Source organism: Aethalodelphis obliquidens, unplaced genomic scaffold, assembly GCF_003676395.1.
Source record: "Aethalodelphis obliquidens isolate GAN/ISIS:26980383/991018 unplaced genomic scaffold, ASM367639v1 scaffold3, whole genome shotgun sequence".
NCBI lineage: Eukaryota > Metazoa > Chordata > Mammalia > Artiodactyla > Delphinidae > Aethalodelphis > Aethalodelphis obliquidens.
Genome location: NW_020837947.1, coordinates 35,634,879 through 35,653,158, shown reverse-complemented (window position 1 = coordinate 35,653,158; position 18,280 = coordinate 35,634,879). Strand labels below are relative to the sequence as shown.

At 40.3% G+C, this 18,280-nt stretch overlaps 1 protein-coding gene across 5 annotated transcripts in view; it reads left to right on the top strand.

Moving 5' to 3' along the window:
- Window positions 1-18,280, top strand: part of NCOA7 (nuclear receptor coactivator 7) — a 144,293-nt gene that overhangs the window by 47,063 nt on the left and 78,950 nt on the right. Inside the window, exon 1 of one of the 5 annotated variants that reach the window (XM_027087080.1) lies at window positions 6,046-6,274. The exons of 3 other annotated variants lie outside the window; for them this stretch is intronic. In XM_027087080.1, coding sequence (XP_026942881.1) covers window positions 6,177-6,274 — 98 coding nt within the window. In that variant the 5' untranslated portion in view covers window positions 6,046-6,176. Of the gene's footprint in view, window positions 1-6,045; window positions 6,275-18,280 lie in introns of those variants that run through there. One more of the 5 variants, XM_027087078.1, reaches the window with a different exon arrangement.

The following is an 18,280-nucleotide window of genomic DNA, read 5'->3' as shown; positions in this document are numbered from 1 at the left end:
TTTCCTGTCTTTTTTGTCTTTCCTCATTTTATGTCTTTCTTATTTTTCTTTCTTCTTTCTCTCCTTCCTTTCTTTTTCCCTTGCTCCTTTACCATCCATCCAGTCACCAGTATTTTCTAAGAGACTGTTCCACACTGGACAGTGTGCTGTGACAGCCCTAAGCAGCTAGTGTCACCCTGACGAGGGAATAGCAGATTCCATGCCTGCCTGCCCAGGCCCAGATGAGATTCTGCAGGCACTGAACTGTGTTCGTTTGAGAGCAATGAGCATAGTAGGAGCATACGCGTATCTTGTGTGAAGAGAGATGGAAAAGACTGGAGGTATTTAGTCAGAAGAAGAAAAAAACTTGGTGTGAGGCATGGGTGTGCTCGCTGTCTCACATTTTGAAAGGCCTGCCACAAGGAGCAGAAATCTCAGTTCTCTGGTGCAAGCGGGAAGTCAAACCAATGGATAGAAACTTCAGAGGTGGAATATGGCATTCAGTCTCACGCAGAACTTTATAGATGCCGTTGATTTACTTGTAAGTCATCATTGTTTAGTGTTCCTTTTCATGCAAGTGGGAAAAAAAATCTCCAAGAGTAGACAGGGCACTAAGTGGGTTCATACACTATATCTCTCAGCTGTTTCCTCTCCATTCGTGGACCCCACAGGGAGCTGCCAGGGGTGGCTCCGAACCCTCATTATGTGGTGACAAGCAGACTGCCTCAGCTCCAGCCCCACACCTTCCTGGGTGGGAAAGGGCTCATGTAGTTGTCCAGCTTAGAGTCTCCCTAAGTGAAAACTCCCATTTGGAAAAAAACAAAAATAAAAATAAGAAAACTCTGGTTTGGGAAAGGCAACCTGGGAAGGCGCGCACGGTGGCCAGCGGTGTGCTGTACTCGGCCAGGGGGCAGGTTCTGCTGCTCTGGTGGCGGATCAGTTCCCTGGGCAGCCCCAGTTCTGCTCAGAGCCGCTTACTCTCATCCACTGTTTTGACAGCTTGGAGGAGGAACCTTCTGGGAGCCGGACTTCTCTAGTAGCCATCTTCTGATGGCATAGATTTGGGGATCGAGGGATTCGTTTGGGAGTTGAGCAGTTACAAATCCATTTTGTTTGACAAATCAGGGTTTTTTTTTCCTGGCAATACAATTCCATTAAAAAATTTAGCAGGCTTTCATTCTGTTTTCATTGGCCAAACACCATGGCTGGAAACCAGAACCATAGCCTTGGCGGAGCCACGGTCTTTGGATGAAGATAGAATTTGGCTTGAGAATTTTGGTCTCTCAGCTGTGGGCTGGTACTCAGCCCATCTCCTTAGCCTTGAGAGTAGCACTACCCTCTGGGTCTGTGCTTCAGGGCAGTGAAAACCAGTGACCTGAGCTGGGGAGGCACTACTGATTTCCTTCTTAGGAGCCCTGGGCTGTATTTCTGCTGCATTTGTGCAATGGGGCCATCATCACGTGTGTCTGGCAGAGGGAATAACTGGAGGTAAGGGGCCTGAGGAAGATCAGCTTCTCACAAATCCTCATCTCAGAATAGTGAAGTCCCTCCCTGGCGGTCCAGTGGTTAACACCTTACCTTCCAATGCAGGGGGTGCGGGTTCCATCCCTGGTCAGGGAGCTAAGATCCCACATGCCTCATGGCCAAAAAAACCAAAACATAAAACAGAAGCAATATTGTAACAAATTCAATAAAGACTTAAAAAAAAAAAAAGAATAGTGAAGCCCCCTACTTTCCTTGTACTGACTTTAGTTTGGGGCAGATAATTTGGCTTTCCCACCTCTGCAAGACTCTAGGTCACCACACCTTAGCCGCAAACAAAGGTTTTCTCTTCGTGAAATTGTATTTTCATCTGGCTCTACTTTCAGCAGATCAGTTACAGCCCAAACTTGTCTCTTTTTGGAAGACCTTACTGAAGGCTAAATAAGTAGACAGTTTACTCTAGAATCCTAAAAATTCTCTTAAGTCCCCTAATAATGCAGTCCTGATAGACACATGATCTAGTTTTAGCATACAGCATCCATTTTATTGTCACATGACAAAGATGGCGAACTTCCCAGCTGCTATCCAACCCCAGCTCAGACAGTCCACATTTTGGAGTCACTCACATGTAAATTTACACAATAGTCTGAACTCTCTTTTTGAGGGGTGGGTGGTGTCAAGTAACAGAAAACAGATCAAACCAGCTTAGGGGGCAAGGAGTTGGGAGATTTACTGGCACCCATAAGTTAAAAAGTCCTGAGATAGATTTTAGATTTGACTTAAAGAATACCTTGATTTGGGCCCCAAATAATGTTGTCATGACTCAGTTTCTCTGTGTATAAGCTCTTCCATTCTTTTGTCTTCCCTCCCAGGATTTACTTGATAAACACTGACAACACAGGATCTCCCCTGTGCAACAGTAGGCAAAGTGAGTGTGTTACCTGTAGTTCACGTGAGACCTGAGGTTCACTCTGATTGGACCAGCTTCGATCATGTGCTGGTTCTGGGCAGCTGTGCAGGAGGAGCCTCGGTGCTTTGATTGGCCTGGGTTAAATACAGTTGACCCTTGACCAACACAGGAGTTATGGGTGCTGACCTTCCATATAGTCAAAAACCCACATATAATTTATAGTTGGCTGTCCATCTCTGCAGTTCTGATGTGTCCATGGTTCTGCATCCACAGCTTCAACCAACCTCAGATCATGTAGTACTGTAGTGTTACCTCTTGAAAACAATCCCCATGTAAGTGGACCTGTGCAGTTCAAACTTAATATTGTTCAAGGACCAACTGTGTTTTTCATCCCTAGAGCTGGGGTGGAACCCTACCCAGATACGGTATTAAAAGTGGGGGAAGGGTATATTTATTGAAAATTGGTCCTTGATGGCAAAACAAGGAGGAACAGATTGTAGGGAGGTCAACAAAAGTCTACTACAATTATCTATAGTGTATCAGATACTGAACTAGGCACTGGAGTTGAGTTTTAAAAAGAAGAATGATATATGTTGCGTCTTGGTGAATTTCTAGGCACTGGAGTGTTTGGAAAGGGTCTGTAAATATAATTGTTAATCCCATCACTGGATAGATAATTCAGTGAGATGACTTTTAAGGAGCTTTCCTACCTGAAATTTTATGATTTGTGCTTCTTGGAAAACAAGATGGAAAAGATAAATTTTTTATTAGCTTAGGTAATTATTTTAAATTATTATTATTTTACCATTTTAGAATCTTTAATATTGTGACAGCTTTATGTAGAATTTTGAAAACTCAACTTAGTGCTTTAACATCACAAGTCCTCTAAACAATATCTGAATATAGAGGAATTAATATATATTGATGAAGAACTCCTTATTTTTTGTGTGTATAATAGATTTACTAAGGATATAATAGTTGATAAATGCTGAATTTTAGTTTTTGCCCGTGTTGCTGTGAAATTGTAATGTGTAATACATGGGTTAAATATTGAGCCTTGCTTTTTACTGATTGGGGCTTCTTTGTGCTAATCCATATAAACAGCAATGAAACTTTCCTTTGTTTGACTTTCATTTGAACTGCAACTAGTATACTCCCTGCAGAGCATCTCAGTGATAGTTAAAAACATATTTATTTTCCCTCATCTTATGAAATATTGTTATCATTATATTTTGGTTTTGTTCAGAAGCTTCTTCAATCTCAGCCAGAATAAAGTCCAGCTGAGTTTTTTATGGCCTAACACAGGAACATGGAAATCCACAGGAAATTTGGATGACTATTATTCCAATATTATAAAGGTGTAAAAGAGTTCCATAATGTGTACGGAAATTAAAAGGAATTTCTCAGATCAGAACAATGAAAACTACATAAACAAATGCAAATCTATATGAAATTACCTTGCCTTTTATCAACTACTATTAAAAAATCAAAAAGAAAATGTAATAAAATCAAAGCGAAAGTTTCTTGGTAAAGACTGCTCTTGTAGAAGGTGGTTTGATTACTCAGTTAATGGCATATAATGAATTTTGTTTCCGTGTGCCAAGTGACATATTAAGTATGAAGAAGAGTTAATGATGGAAAAGTCCATTTCTCTTTATCTGGGGAAATGGGCAGGTGTTTGAGTGGTGAGGGAGTTGTTAGGTTTCAGGGTAGTTGTCCCCCTCAGAGCACCTTATATTCTTTAAATTAGTACATTGGTTTTGGGCAGAGTTTGATTTCTGTCATTGTAAGGGTATCAAGCAACTTCACTGTGGTATTAGTCCCTTTTAGTCTATGTGACATGCTGGGATTCAAGGATTTTAACGATTTGTGGAATTTGACATAGATAACTTATAATTAGCCTGCTTTATCATTGCAGCACTGAAGTTTGTTTATTTCTTATCTGTTCATTCATTCATTCATGCCCCATCTTATTCCATAGAGATTTGAGGCACCTTATAAAAACTACATTTATGTAACCCATATATATAAGCAGACTTGTTGTGGTCCAGTCCCAGCATTAAGTCATATTCAAAGAAATAAGTATGACAGTGAAAATAATTGAAAATAATTCAAATACTTACTTCACCTCTCAGAAAACATCCAAAAGGGGAGTAAATGCATTATATGTAATAGAACTTTAAAAAAATCCTCTTTGCCCATCTCTCTGAACTTTTACATGGCTGTCAGCTATCTCCCCAAACTTTCTCTGTCTTGAAACCTACACAAAGGGTCTCCTCAAATCCAGTCAGTCCTTACCTTTCTCCTTCTTTCCACCTTCATTTTTAGGTATTTTTCTTCTTTTTTTTAAAAAAATTAATTAATTAATCTATTTGTTTTTATTTATTTATTTTTGGCTGCATTGGGTCTTCGTTGCTGCATGCGGGCTTTCTCTAGCTGCAGCGAGCGGGGGCCACTCTTCGTTGCAGTGCGTGGGCCTCTCATTGTGGTGATTTCTCTTGCTGCGGAGCACGGGCTCTAGGCGCACGGGCTTCAGTAGTTGTGGCACACAGGCTCAGCAGTTGTGGCTCGTGGGCTCTAGAGCACAGGCTCAGTAGTTGTGGCGCACGGGTCTAGTTGCTCTGCGGCATGTGGGGTCCTCCTGGACCAGGGCTCGAACCCGTGTCCCCTGCGTTGGCAGGCAGATTCCTAACTACTGCGCCACCAGGGAAGTCCCGATATCTTTTCTTCTATTTCCTCTCTCATTGTATATTCTTCTCCACTTCTCTCCTCCTGCTAATTTATTTCTCACATTTGTGTCAATAAGCCCAGAACTAGGGAAAGGGGAAAAAGCTGAGAATCAAACCCAGAGTTTCCCTTAGGAGGTAGCACAAGGAATGAGGTTGCAATTATCCACATATTCATATATTTTCTCTGTGTTACCCTTATAAAAAAAATTGTAAAATACTAATTAAAAACTGAAAGTCCAGGCTAGGGAACATATAAATTGAGATGAAAAATAGAACACTAAATGGCCTGTTATTAGTTGTATAGTTGACTCAGAATTACAGTTGACCATAGAACAACATGGGTTTTAACTGCTCAGTCCCTCAGTCCACTTATATGCAGATTTTTTTTTTTTTTCCAATAAATACAGTCAGCTTTCGGAATCTGCAGATTCTGCATTCCTGGATTCACCCAACTGTGGATCAAAAGCTTAATATAGGATCCGGGGTTGGTTGAAGCCGTGGATGCAGAACTAGCCGATATGGAGGGCTGACTATGGGACTTGAACATCCATGAATTTTGGTATCTGGCTGCAGGTCCTAAACCAATCCCCCATGTATACCGAGGGATGGCTACTTCATGGTTAGTGATATAAAGGGACTCCTTTCCATAGTTCTCCCTAATCATGAGTGGAGCACACCAGTTCCCCAGGTGACAAAGCCCTTCCTAGCCTTTAATTCTGAAATTACATAGGATTCACATCCTAGATAAAAGGAACACTAAAAATTTAGTGGTAGTGTCTTTAACATCCATAAGAGCAATTTACTGCAGTTACTATGAGTGAAAAGAGAGGATATGAAGCCAAAACGTGACTTAAAGACATTCTGCAGTAGGCCAACACAGTACAGTCCAAGACTGCAGGTTCCTGATGATCTGAATTGACCTAAGAATAAAACTTTATGTTGTCTGTAGCAAAAAATGCAAACAGTGACCTTAGGAACCAAAGCAGTGATGTAAACGAGTGGATGCTACGTGGTAGCTGTCAGCCTTGGGCGTGGAGGTGCTGCTCGGATGGAAGAGACTGGTGACTGCACGGCACATGCCCTCTCAGAGGAGGGAGGCTGCTCTTGCTCTGCTCCATCCTGTTTTGCCATGTGGGGCTCTAGTCCAGTGCTATGTGTCTTCTAATTCTTCAAGGTCAGCCTGAAATCTGGATTTTAATGTAAAATGTCCCCATTTTAAATGCTCACCATTAGGTCATTTGGATTTTTAGAAAGTGCTTGTGGGCCAAGCAGGACTTGCCAGCAGGTGTTCAATCATTCAACTCTCATCAGAGGAAGGGGGAGCCTGCATGTTTTTCACACAAGTCTTTATCAGTCTCACCTCCATCTTCTCTGCTGTGCTCAAGGTTGGTTCTTTGGCAAAGTCTAGCATCTGGTATTCTTGGATTCTCCAATACCAGCTGGGTGTCCAACCATTCAATTCAATTCTCTCACTAACAGCTCTGAGTAAATGTCAGACTACACAGGTTTAAGGGCTCAGTTTCTCAAGACTGCCCTCACCCCAGATGCTCCTTGTAAGTTCCACATCCCGAGTCAACCCATACATACAGCCAACTTGGCTATGAATTTGGTTCCCATGATCCCCTACTCATTCACTGGAATGACTCACAGGACTCAGGAAAACACTTTATTTACATTTACGAGTTTATTATAAAGGATATAACTCAGGAACAGCCCAATGGAAGAGAAGCATAGGGCAAAGTATGTGGGTGGGGAGAACAGAGCTTCCATGTGCTCTCTGGGTGTGCCACCCTCCTAGAACATTGATTTGTTCACCAACCCTGGAAGTTCTCTGAACTCTGTCATTTAAGGGCTTTCACGGAGGTTTCACGGGGTAGGCACGATTGATTGGATCATTGGCCATTGGTGATTGAAGTGAATCTCTAGCCCCTCCCCTCTGTCCCCTCTCTCAAGGTCTAGGGGTGGGGCTGAAAGTTCCAAGCTTCTAATCAAGCCTTGGTGTTTCTGGTGACCAACCCCTATCTTGAAGCTATCTAGGCCCCCTCACTCCCTACCCCTCCTCCCCACACATACCAGAGTCATCTCATTAGTATACAGAGACATTCTCATCACTCAGGAGACACCAAATGTTCTGGGAACTCTGTGCCAGAAACCAAAGGAAGAAAAAGATCAAATATTATTTTTTATTAAACCACAGGTGTTTATTTTGGTTGGTTACAAGCAAACTAGTATACTTGAGAAACAACCACGGATGAGGTTTTTTGAAGACCCTGACCAAGACTGCTGGTTGGAAGATCATCACCCTAGAGATGGGCCCTCAGATACATGAAAGCAAGGCCAGACTTTTTCTTCCAAAATCTATGTTTGTTTCACCCTTATACACAAATGAATTACTCCAGAGTTCAACACTAATTTCAGTAGGGAAAGATTTCAAAGTAGGTATTACTAGTGTCCCATTCCCTGAATTTTATTTTTGAGCAATGTCACTTCCCAAGGACATGACCAGTATATATTAATTGGAAGAAATACATCTACATACTGGATGTAAGCCAACTAAATTATGGGCATCTGCCAAAATAATTCAAAAAATGTCATGCCTGATATAAGGTTATTCTTTCTGAAAGTACCTATAATGGGAGGAGTTATGATCCTGTGTCTAGTTTATGACATCGAAATAACATTATCATAAAAGGATATGTGTGTGTCTAACTTGTTTAAAAGCAGTTAAGGGCTTCCCTGGTGGCGCAGTGGTTGAGAGTCCACCTGCCGATGCAGGGGACACGGGTTCGTGCCCCGGTCCGGGAAGATCCCACATGCCGCAGAGCGGCTGGGCCCGTGAGCCATGGCCGCTGAGCCTGCGCGTCCGGAGCCTGTGCTCCGCAACGGGAGAGGCCACAACAGTGAGAGGCCTGCGTACCGCAAAAAAAAAAAAAAGCAGTTAAAAATTATTAGAATATATTTTAAAAGTTGGAAGGGTGAGAGAAGTTGAGTTAGAGCATATTATAATATTATGCCACTCATAACTGTTTTCTGTAAGCAGGCCATTTCTGCTGATCATAAATGTTGTGTTTCACTCACTAGGCCTTCAAGAAAATGTTAATTTATATACTAAACTGATTTCTTTTCAGGATTGTCTTTTTTCAGCCTTATTTTTCTCCATGTTTCTGTAGTTTAAGCAGTTAACAGGGATTTAGGTTAAAATCTGAGAACAAGATCCCTGGCATCTTCGTATTTCAGCTTGAAAATTTTCAGAGTAGTATTCTTTAATTAGTTGCTTGTTTTGCTTAAGTGGCTTCAATAAATCAAAATTTTCTGTTTCTCCAGAAGAATTGTGTCCCTGAAATATGTTGCTGTTATGCTGAGATGTGTATGTCATTGAAATATATATCCCAATGCTCTTTTCTGTAAATGTCACTGGGGAGTCTGAGCATATGATTCATTCTGAGTAAAAGATATTTTAAAAAATAGTTAACTGACTTAAAAAAAAAAAGATTTCTGGGCATGCTAAGGGGCTCTAGTAAAAGAAAAAAAAGTATTTGGAGGACTTCTTGGCTTTGGTCATAAAGAATGAATACCTGTTTTCAGTGAAGATTAAAGAAATCAGATATGAAAATGAGATGAACTCCTTAAAAATCCTGACTGTTAAAAATTTTCCTTCCAATATCTCCACCTCCAAGAGGCTGTTTTGCAGTCACCCAACATAAAATGAGAGCTCGTGTTTGTGGTATTTTCATTGCACCTTTAGATTTCAAGGTGGTCCTGAGTAAACTTTTTGTTTTTTCTTGAGAAATATTTGCTTACTGCCGGTCACTGACAGGAGTGAACTTCTTCAAGCAACATAGACAACACATTGCATAGATGCAGAAATGATTTAGACGTGGGAAACTAAGACACTACAGTGATATGCTGCTCAGTTTACAATTATTTGTGACGCAAAAGCTAATTTAGCCAGTGTGGTAGACTGAATAATGACCCCCAAAGATATCCAGCTTCTAATCCTTAGACCTGGGAGTGTTACCTTCTCTGCCTAAAAGACCTTGAAGATAAGATTAGGTTAAGGCTCTTGAGATGGGGAGATTATCCTGGATTATCCAGGTTGGCTTCTGAATGCAATCTCAGTGTTCATATAAGAAGGAGGCAGAGGGAGATTTGACTGCAGAGAAGCATGTGTGACAGTGAAATGAGAAACTGTGCTGCTGGCTTTGAAGATGGGAGAAGGGGCCACAAGGGATACAACTCTAGCAGCTGGAGAAGGCAAGGAAAGAGTGTCTGCAGGTAGTGTGGCCCCGTGACTGAGTTTGGACTTCTGACCTTCAGAACTGTAAGAGAATATGTGTGTGTTGTTTTAAACTACCAAGTTTGTGGTAATTTGTGACAGCAGCCATAGGAAGCTGATACCGCTAGTTGATTTGATGATATTAAGTTAAATAAACTACATACATAATACCATTATAAAGCAAAAGGGAATTTAAAAACTGCCAAATACGTAGTCATTTCTTAACATTTCTGTTTGCAGATTTCGGTTAATTTCTGTATTGCTGTGTTTATCAGCTTATTCTTGACTGATAAGCAGTAAAATTCCTAATATTTAAATATTATATTTACAGGACTTTGCCGATTACTCTTAGCAGAATGCAATTTTCTTATCTCCCAGAGCAAGTTCCCTTTTCTGGTTCCCTTTTTCAGTTTATGGCTGAGGTATATATTGCTGTTGTCCGTACGTACTATTGATTCCCATGTAACTTTTTCAGGTTGTGACTCAGCATCCTGATTTTTGGAAAAGGGAACCAGACTCCCACACGGGCACTCTATATATGCAACAAAAGCCTGTCTTGTTTCGTAAATACAAGGCAAACATTCTACACAGTAGGCATCCATTTTGTGGCAGTACCATTGTCATCCTGGTACTGGGGGGAGCGTGTAAGGTTCTCTGAAATGTCCCTTATGAAGCCACCCCCCCCAAGCCTTCTCTGAAAGTGTGACAATTTGTTTATGTCCACTCCTGGCACCTGCACTTTGATTACCAGAGTCCCCTCAGATCTGCTGATTCCACCACTGTTATAATAGCACAAAGAAATCCTAGAAAAGGGAAAATTTTGTGGTGTGTCCCTGATTGGCATTCTGTTTAGCAGTCTTTATTGGAACGCAGTTGCTTCTTGAGGCCAAGGGAAATTCTGTTACCTGTGTTCATCTGGATGGCTGTATTGCTGGTTAGTGAACTCAAAGCCAAAGGATTTCATTTTCTAACTGTGTTGGTTCTATGGAACCAGAGTTTTTCCATTTGAACTGATGAATTCTCCTGGGGGAGAGGGGGATTTCATGATCAAAATTAGACTAAATGAAAAAAATGAATGCACATTTCAAAGGGTGGCACTAGCATCAGGTACCTCTACAGATTTTCCCAGGGATTACTCCTGAACTTTCTGGTTTTATTTGATGATAATTCCAAGAGAGAATTTTCATTAGGTGAGTGTTCTGTTTCGTTTTGTTTTTCAATGATTCCCCCCCGCCCCCGGCTTGAAGTTTGATTTTATTTGGCATTTATCCCAGTTGGGAATTTGCAATGGAAACGGAAAACTGACCTTCCATTTGTGAAATCACAAAATGAAATGGAACACCAGAAGTGATGTTCTCCTAGAAATAATAAATAGCTTTGTGCTGGTGTCTAAATTCATAGCACAGTTAACTAAAGTTAATATTTATGTACAGTGAGAAGAATAATGTCTGGAATCTCTCAGACATCTTCTTTGTTGTGTTATACTCTTTTTATATGTTACCTCATTTTCTTGGCTCTTGAGAGATCCCCAAGTAGAGACAACAACAGTGGCACAACCAAGTAGGAACATCTGGTTATTGAGCTCTTACTGGGAGCCAGGCACAGGTTGAGTTTAATAGTACAGGTAAGCTGTCCGTGTACTACTTAGTTTAATCATCAGAAAACCCCATCTGAGGCCGTTGTTTCCCTTTCACAGATAAGGAACCCGAGTTGAGATTTAGTAACTTGCCTGAAGATGCATACCTAATAAAGAATGAGGGTTCAAACACAGATGTTTCTGGCTCACAGGCCGAACTTACTCGGTGGCAACACCCATTCCCCTGAGTCTGGAAATGGCAAGAGTCTGGTTTAGGCAACCGGGAAAAAACAGCCAAGACTCTGAAGGTCAGAACAGTACAACGACAAGGTTGCAGTGGAACGGCCAAGATCAAGAACTAAGAGAACGTCCCCTGAGGGCCACGGACCAGCTCCGCCTTGATAAAGAAGGGGATTGGGGTTGCAGTGCAGCAATTTACTGTGATAGCTGGATTCAGAAAAAAGAATATACCTCTGAATGAGATTCAGCAAAATGTTGTCATAGCTATAGATGCTTAGTTTTTTAAAATGTATTTGCCTTATAATTACAAAATTAATATATATGCTTGCTGTATAAAAAAATTCAACACCAAATTACGTAAGTGTAAAGTAAAAGTTACCCCTCTTCTCTCTTTCCCCATTGACCAACCATTTTCCCATACCTATATATCTAAACCTATGTACATATATAGCTAAATGGGATAGTCGTTGGTCTTGGAGGGTTTTCTTTTATTTTCTGTTTTATTTCACAAAAATAGGGTCATACTATAATACTGTTCTATAACTTTTTAAATGAAATAATATTACATCTACATCTTTTATGCTAATACTCTTATTTCCGTACAGAAGCAATTTTGAGGAGAAATATTTGTATTAAAGAAGACTGTATTGGGGGGTGGGTGAAATGGGTGAAGGTGGTCAAAAGACACAAATATCTAGTTATAAAATAAGTTCTGGGGATCTAATGTACAGCATGGTGGCTATAGTTAATAATACTCTATTGTATATTTGCAAGTTACTAAGAGAGTAGATCTTAAAAGTTCTTATCACAAGAAAAAAAAATTTGTGGCTATGTGTGGTGATGGATGTTAACTAGACTTATTATGGTGGTCATTTCGTAATATATACATATATTGAGTCATTATGTTGTACACCTGAAGCTAATATAATATGTCAATTATATTCCAATAAAAAATATGCAAGGCTATTACATGCAGTTTGGGAGGTCACAACTTGGACCTGACCTGCTTGAATACTTCCAGTGACGGGGAGTTCCCTTCTTGGTGAAACAGCCAGTTCCACTATTGGATTGCTCTGTTAGAAAGTTATATTGAACTAATGTTTATTTTTTTGTGACTTCCTCTTGCTCATTAATATGTTCTCTGGAGTTCCACAGACCAAATCTCATCCCCTCTTTTTTTTTTTTTGCGGTACACGGGCTTCTCGCTGCTGTGGCCTCTCCCGTTGCGGAGCACAGGCTCCGGACGCGCAGGCTCAGTGGCCATGGCTCACGGGCCCAGCCGCTCTGAGGCATGCGGGATCCTCCCGGACCAGGGCACGAACCCGCGTCCCCTGCATCGGCAGGCGGACTCTCAGCCACTGCGCCACCAGGGAAGCCCTCATCCCCTCTTTACCTGTAACTGGATGAAATGAGACACCAAGGAGTATGCTTAAGAAAATTAAAAACTGAAAAAACTTAAAAAAAAAACGGTAAAAGAAAAAGAAGATTATATTGCCTCCATGGCTGCTCAGTTTTGACATTTTCTACTTTTCTTCATGGAGATATTAGCTCAAATTGTAGAGCAGAGCTTCTTTGCCTTTTTTTTTTTTTTTTTTAAACATCCTTTGTATATGAAGGGTGTTCTTTCTTAACCTCTGGATTTTCCCAGGGCTGGAAGCTCTGCAGTGGAAGATGTAATCAGATGTGAGGGAGCACAGGAAAGTGCAGACTCTTAGGAAGGTTTAGTTTGGATTTAAAAGGTTTTTTTTTTTTAACCTCAAAAATAGCTTTAGCACATTTCCTAAGCTCAGCCAACTGTTAGAAGCAGACAGGACCTTGAAAATCATGTCAGCCTCTTGCTTTTGTTTACCTTAGAAGTCCTGGAGAGTTTATCTTATTTCCAAAGAAGGTCACAACTGATTGTCAGACAGCCAAGCCCAGAACCTCTTTCCTTCCTGTGAGCATGTTCTCCATTGAAGCCTACCAGGTTGCCAAACCATTCTCCCTCAAATAGTTCAGAGAATTTCCAAAGTCCAGTGGATTTTATTTTAAAGTCAAGATATATATATGCCATAACACCTTTAGGAGAGATCCTGGAGGCCCTGTGGCCATTGTGAATTCCTGTTCCACAACTTAACCAAGCCCTGTGACCTTGCAAAGTGGCCCTAATTTTTCTCAGCCTTCCATTTCTTATCTGTAAGATAAGATTGCCTACCTCCTTGGCCTTTTGTGAGGATGGGATAATATTTATAAAGTACATAACACAGTGCCTGGTTCATTAGTCAACTCAATAGTAGTTGCTGTTAGAAGAAAGCTCTTTCAAACTTTTCGTAATAATCTTTTTTATAAAGTAAAACTCAATTTTAAAAATGTGGCAATATATGTGTTAAATTATTGTAGGAAGGAGACTTCAAAGACTAAATACTTAAAAAAATTTGGGGGGGGGGACTAGATGTTGTACATGGTTTAAGATCCAAAATATATAAAAGAGAAGCAGAAAGTAATTTTTCTTACTCTCTCTTTCCCCACAGCTACTACCTTTCTTTAGCTGGAAACTCACTTTACAAATTTTTTGTTATACCCTTGTAGACGTATTCTGTGCACATACTCAGTAAGCTTTAAATATGAAACGATTTCTGTCTTCAGTCTTTCCTCTAGTCTCTTGCTAATAGGGCTGTCTGTTGAGTCAGCTCTAGGTCAGCACTGTCCAGTACTGTCTGATGACACAAGTGTTCTATACTTGTGTTGTTCAATACAGTACCCACTAGCACATGCGTCTATTGAGTTCTTAAAATATGACTCTTGTAACTGAAGAACTGAATTTAAAATTTTTATTTAATTTTTATTACATTTAATAACCACAGGTGGCTAGTTAGTGGCTACCATATTAGACAGTGCTGTGCTAGATATTTATGTCTATGACACTTTTTATAGAAACACATGGACCTCAAATTATGGAATTAAGAGTCATAGAGAGCCACTAAGTTAATATTAATGAAAGAAGTCTATAGTTTAATATATTTTTAATTATATGTGGCTAATATATTTTCTTTTTAAGTATCTAGATAAGGGGATGAGAGTTTATTTTTGAGAACATGTTGCTAATCAAAGAAAGCTGTGAAATGGCATGTTTGTAGGAGAGGAGATCTCAAACAAATCAGAATGTAACCTCATTTATCTATTTATTTTTTCAAGAAGTATTTATTGAATAGCTAATGTGTACCATGCACAGGCCCTGGGACTGTGGCATTAACAGAACCTAAACAAATCCCTGCCCTCATGAAGCTTTCACTCTAGTGCTAATGAAAACCTCCTCTCTGCATTTGGTGCCTTTTTGTGTTACATTCCACTGGCGGTCAGCAAGCAACAGGGAAGACCTCTGCAGAGACAAAGAAAGGAACTTGCTCCAGGCCCTTGGCTTTGATGGCCGCCAGTGCTCTAAACTTATTTCCTTTAGTAAAGGAAAAAGCTTCATAGGAAAACAGTTTTCATTGAGCTACTAAAGAATGCTTTCTTTAGCAGTATCACGTTATTTATTTCTATAGTCTGCTATCTCTGGATTAGGATACGAGTAGGGGAAAAAGTGAGGTGTGCGTATGTCTTACAAGTGCACACAATTTTAATGTAAAAAGAGCCAAGAGATTCCAAAATAAGTCCTTTAGTATTCCTTTTGTTTAAATTGGAGTATTGTTAATTTACAATGTGTTTCAAGTGTACAACAGATTCAGTTATACGTACATACATACTTATATATTCTTTTCCAGATTTTTTCCATTATAGGTTATTACAAGATATTGAGTATAGTTCCCTGTACAGGACAGTAGGTCCTTGTTTATCTTAAATAGTCCTTTAATATCCTTTATGGAAAGGCACGTATAAGCAGCTCAGAATCACGATGGTGAGCCACACTGCCTCATTCTTCTGCTCTTGGGGAAGGTCTGACTAGTGTAATTGCCCCACCTTTACATTTTCTCCCCCAAACAGTGATTGCCTCTTAGTGTTAGCATTTCATTTGATTTAAGTGTTATTTTTATTTTTCTGCACTTTCAAAATTTCCTAGTATGAACACATATTATTTTCATAATAAAACAAAGAACAATAAATTATATTGTAAAAAAATAGTTCAGTCAGAGAGATGATGAAAGCCTGAAATCATTCCATGGGAGCAGAGACCAAGAAAAAGAGGTGTATTTGAGAGGGAGAGATTTAGGAAATAGAATTGACAGGGCTTGGTTACAGTAGTGAGAGGAGATTGTGTAATAAACACTTGTTTTATGAAATTGTGATCTATTTTTTAAAAAGACAAATGAGCATCACAAAAGGTTTATTGTTTTTTAGTTTTTTGGTTTTTTGGGGTTTTTTTTGGATTCACAGCAATCAAATGTTAAATATGTCTCACCATTTTCAATCACTCATCTGTTTAAGATGACTTGCCAGGTAATTTTTTTTTTAATTAATTAATTTTGGTTGCATTGGGTCTTTGTTGCTCTGTGCGGGCTTTCTCTAGTTGCGGCGAGCGGGGGCTACTCTTCATTGTGGTGCGCAGGCTTCTCACTGCGGTGGCTTCTCTTGTTGTGGAGCACGGGCTCTAGGTGTGCGGGCTTCAGTAGTTGTGGCACGCGGGCTCAGTAGTTGTGGTTCTCAGACTCTAGAGCGCAGACTCAGTAGTTGTGGCGCACGGGCTTAGTTGCTCCGCAGCATGTGGGATCTTCCCGGACCAGGGCTCGAACCCATGTCCCCTGCATTGGCAGGTGGGTTCTTAACCACTGTGCCACCAGGGAAGCCCCAGGTAATTTTTTTAGTCCACCATATAAATGTGTACATTTGGGGCCATTAAAAAAGCTTTGGTGAAATAAAGGGAGTTTATTTTCTTATGTAACTTTTTGTTTCTAGTTATCTTAATTTAGTAATAAAACCCTTTTGTGAGAATGTCTTAGAATGATACTGATTCGAAGAACAAAAGGGAAGACTTGGGCTTCCCTGGTGGCACAGTGGTTGAGAGTCCGCCTGCCAATGCAGGGGACACGGGTTCGTGCCCCGGTCTGGGAGGATCCCACATGCCACGGAGCGGCTGGGCCCTTGAGCCATGGCCGCTGAGCCTGCTCGTACGGAGCCTGTGCTCCACAACGGGAGAGAACGCGACGGTGAGAGGCCCGCGTACCACAAAAAAAAAAAGGGAAGGCTTAAAAGATAAAAGCCCTAAAAAGGAATGTTTGAAGAGCATTAACTATACCACATTTATCAGATTGGCAGTTATCCCCCCTTAGAAAAGTATTAACAATGTATTTCCATGCTTTGGGGAAGGATTTTACAGTGGGCTTCCAGAACTCACATCTGATTTCCAGTTACAAGATCAGAATGTTCCCCTCATATTGATAACCTCCAGAGAAACAAATTCTCATGAGTTCTCTAGTCAAAACAAAAGATGTAGCTGATTGTAAAATTACTGAAGTGTTAAATTGTACTCTGTCTTCTGTTAAACAAGTTTGGTATTGCTATTATCTAGCTTTTTTTTTTTTTCCTTTCTGAAATAACAACTATGTTTGGCTATATGGGTTGACAATAATGGTCTGTGTGGAAAGGGGGGAAAATGAGTGAAACAATGTATCCCATTTTGTTATTTCTGCGTGTGAAAATCAGCCTCTAATGAGATGTCTCCGACAGTGCTGCTGTTCATCAAAACATGTGCCCTAGATCTGAGTGAATTTAATTATAGTGAGAACAGTGAAATAAGGACATTTAAATTAACTTACAGTAGAAAAATTCAGGAGATTAAGAAGCAGCAACATATCTCAGTCTGCACAGAACTAATTTTTGAAGTCTCTTTTCTCTCCTCCCTGGAAGGAGTCATTTTGGGAAGTGGGCAATAATGTTCACCTCAAGCATGTTTTTGTTAAACCAGTATATCAGAACAAGATCAGCATGTCCTTCTGGATACAGAGATCAGTTCTTTGCATAGACCTCCCGAAGCAAAGAGCTGATCTCTGTGTGATATCCAGGTTACTGCATATTAATTTCAGCCTCATACAGAAATCTTGATCGAGAGAGAAATTGTTTTATTAGGAGCATTATCTGACACACCTTTGCAAAGAGCCACCTACTCTTTTTTTTTTTTTTTTGGCGGTACGCGGGCCTCTCACTGTTGTGGCCTCTCCCTTTGCGGAGCACAGGCCCCGGACGCGCAGGCTCAGCGGCCATGGCTCACGGGCCCAGCCGCTCCGCGGCATGTGGGATCTTCCCGGACCGGGGCACGAACCCGTGTCCCCTGCATCGGCAGGCAGACTCTCAACCACTGCGCCACCAGGGAAGCCCTAGCCACCTACTCTTTTACCAGAAAAAAACAGTTTAAAATCTGAGGATAGAAAATAAAAACATGCTTCCTGGATATAATTTCTTTTTATGAATTTCCAATTTTTTTTAGTTTGTGTTCTTATTTGTTTTTTTAACAAGTAAACCTAAAGAGAGAGCTAAGCTAAGAGATGGGCAATATATTCATTTATGACTTTTTTCCAGCTCTCCTTTCTCCTAGGCCATATACTCATTTATTAGCTAATGAAAATATAAGAACTTGGCTGCACAGTGAATAACAGCTTAGTTGAAATGTTTTGTTAGAACATGGTATGATACCTTTATCTCAAAAGCTGAGTTTTTGAACTATAACATGAACTTTTTGAACTAAGCATGAACTATACCATGCTTAGTTCTCATGTTCTATATAGTTCTATGATTGCATTTGGGTATATTCTACTGTTTCTGTTGGTTTGTATTTTACTGTTGATACATATTTTTTCAATTGATCCTAATAAAAGACCCCATTAGATAGCTAAGCCTCAGTGAGGGAGCTCTTTAGACTGTTAATTTTTCCAACATTACAGAGCAAATCAGCATAAAATCAAACCTTAGTCCCTGTTTGATCCTACAGTTATCTCCTTTTTCTCCCAAAACATTTCATCCATTGCCCAGCATCAAATTGTATAGATGCTCAAGAGAGCAAAGGAAATAGACATGTGTGTGAAAAAGCCAACTGTGCCTAGAGAGAAGGGGGGAAAATGGTCCTAATTTTAAAAATGTTTATATATGACCAGACTGCCACACATAGTAGAGGCCAA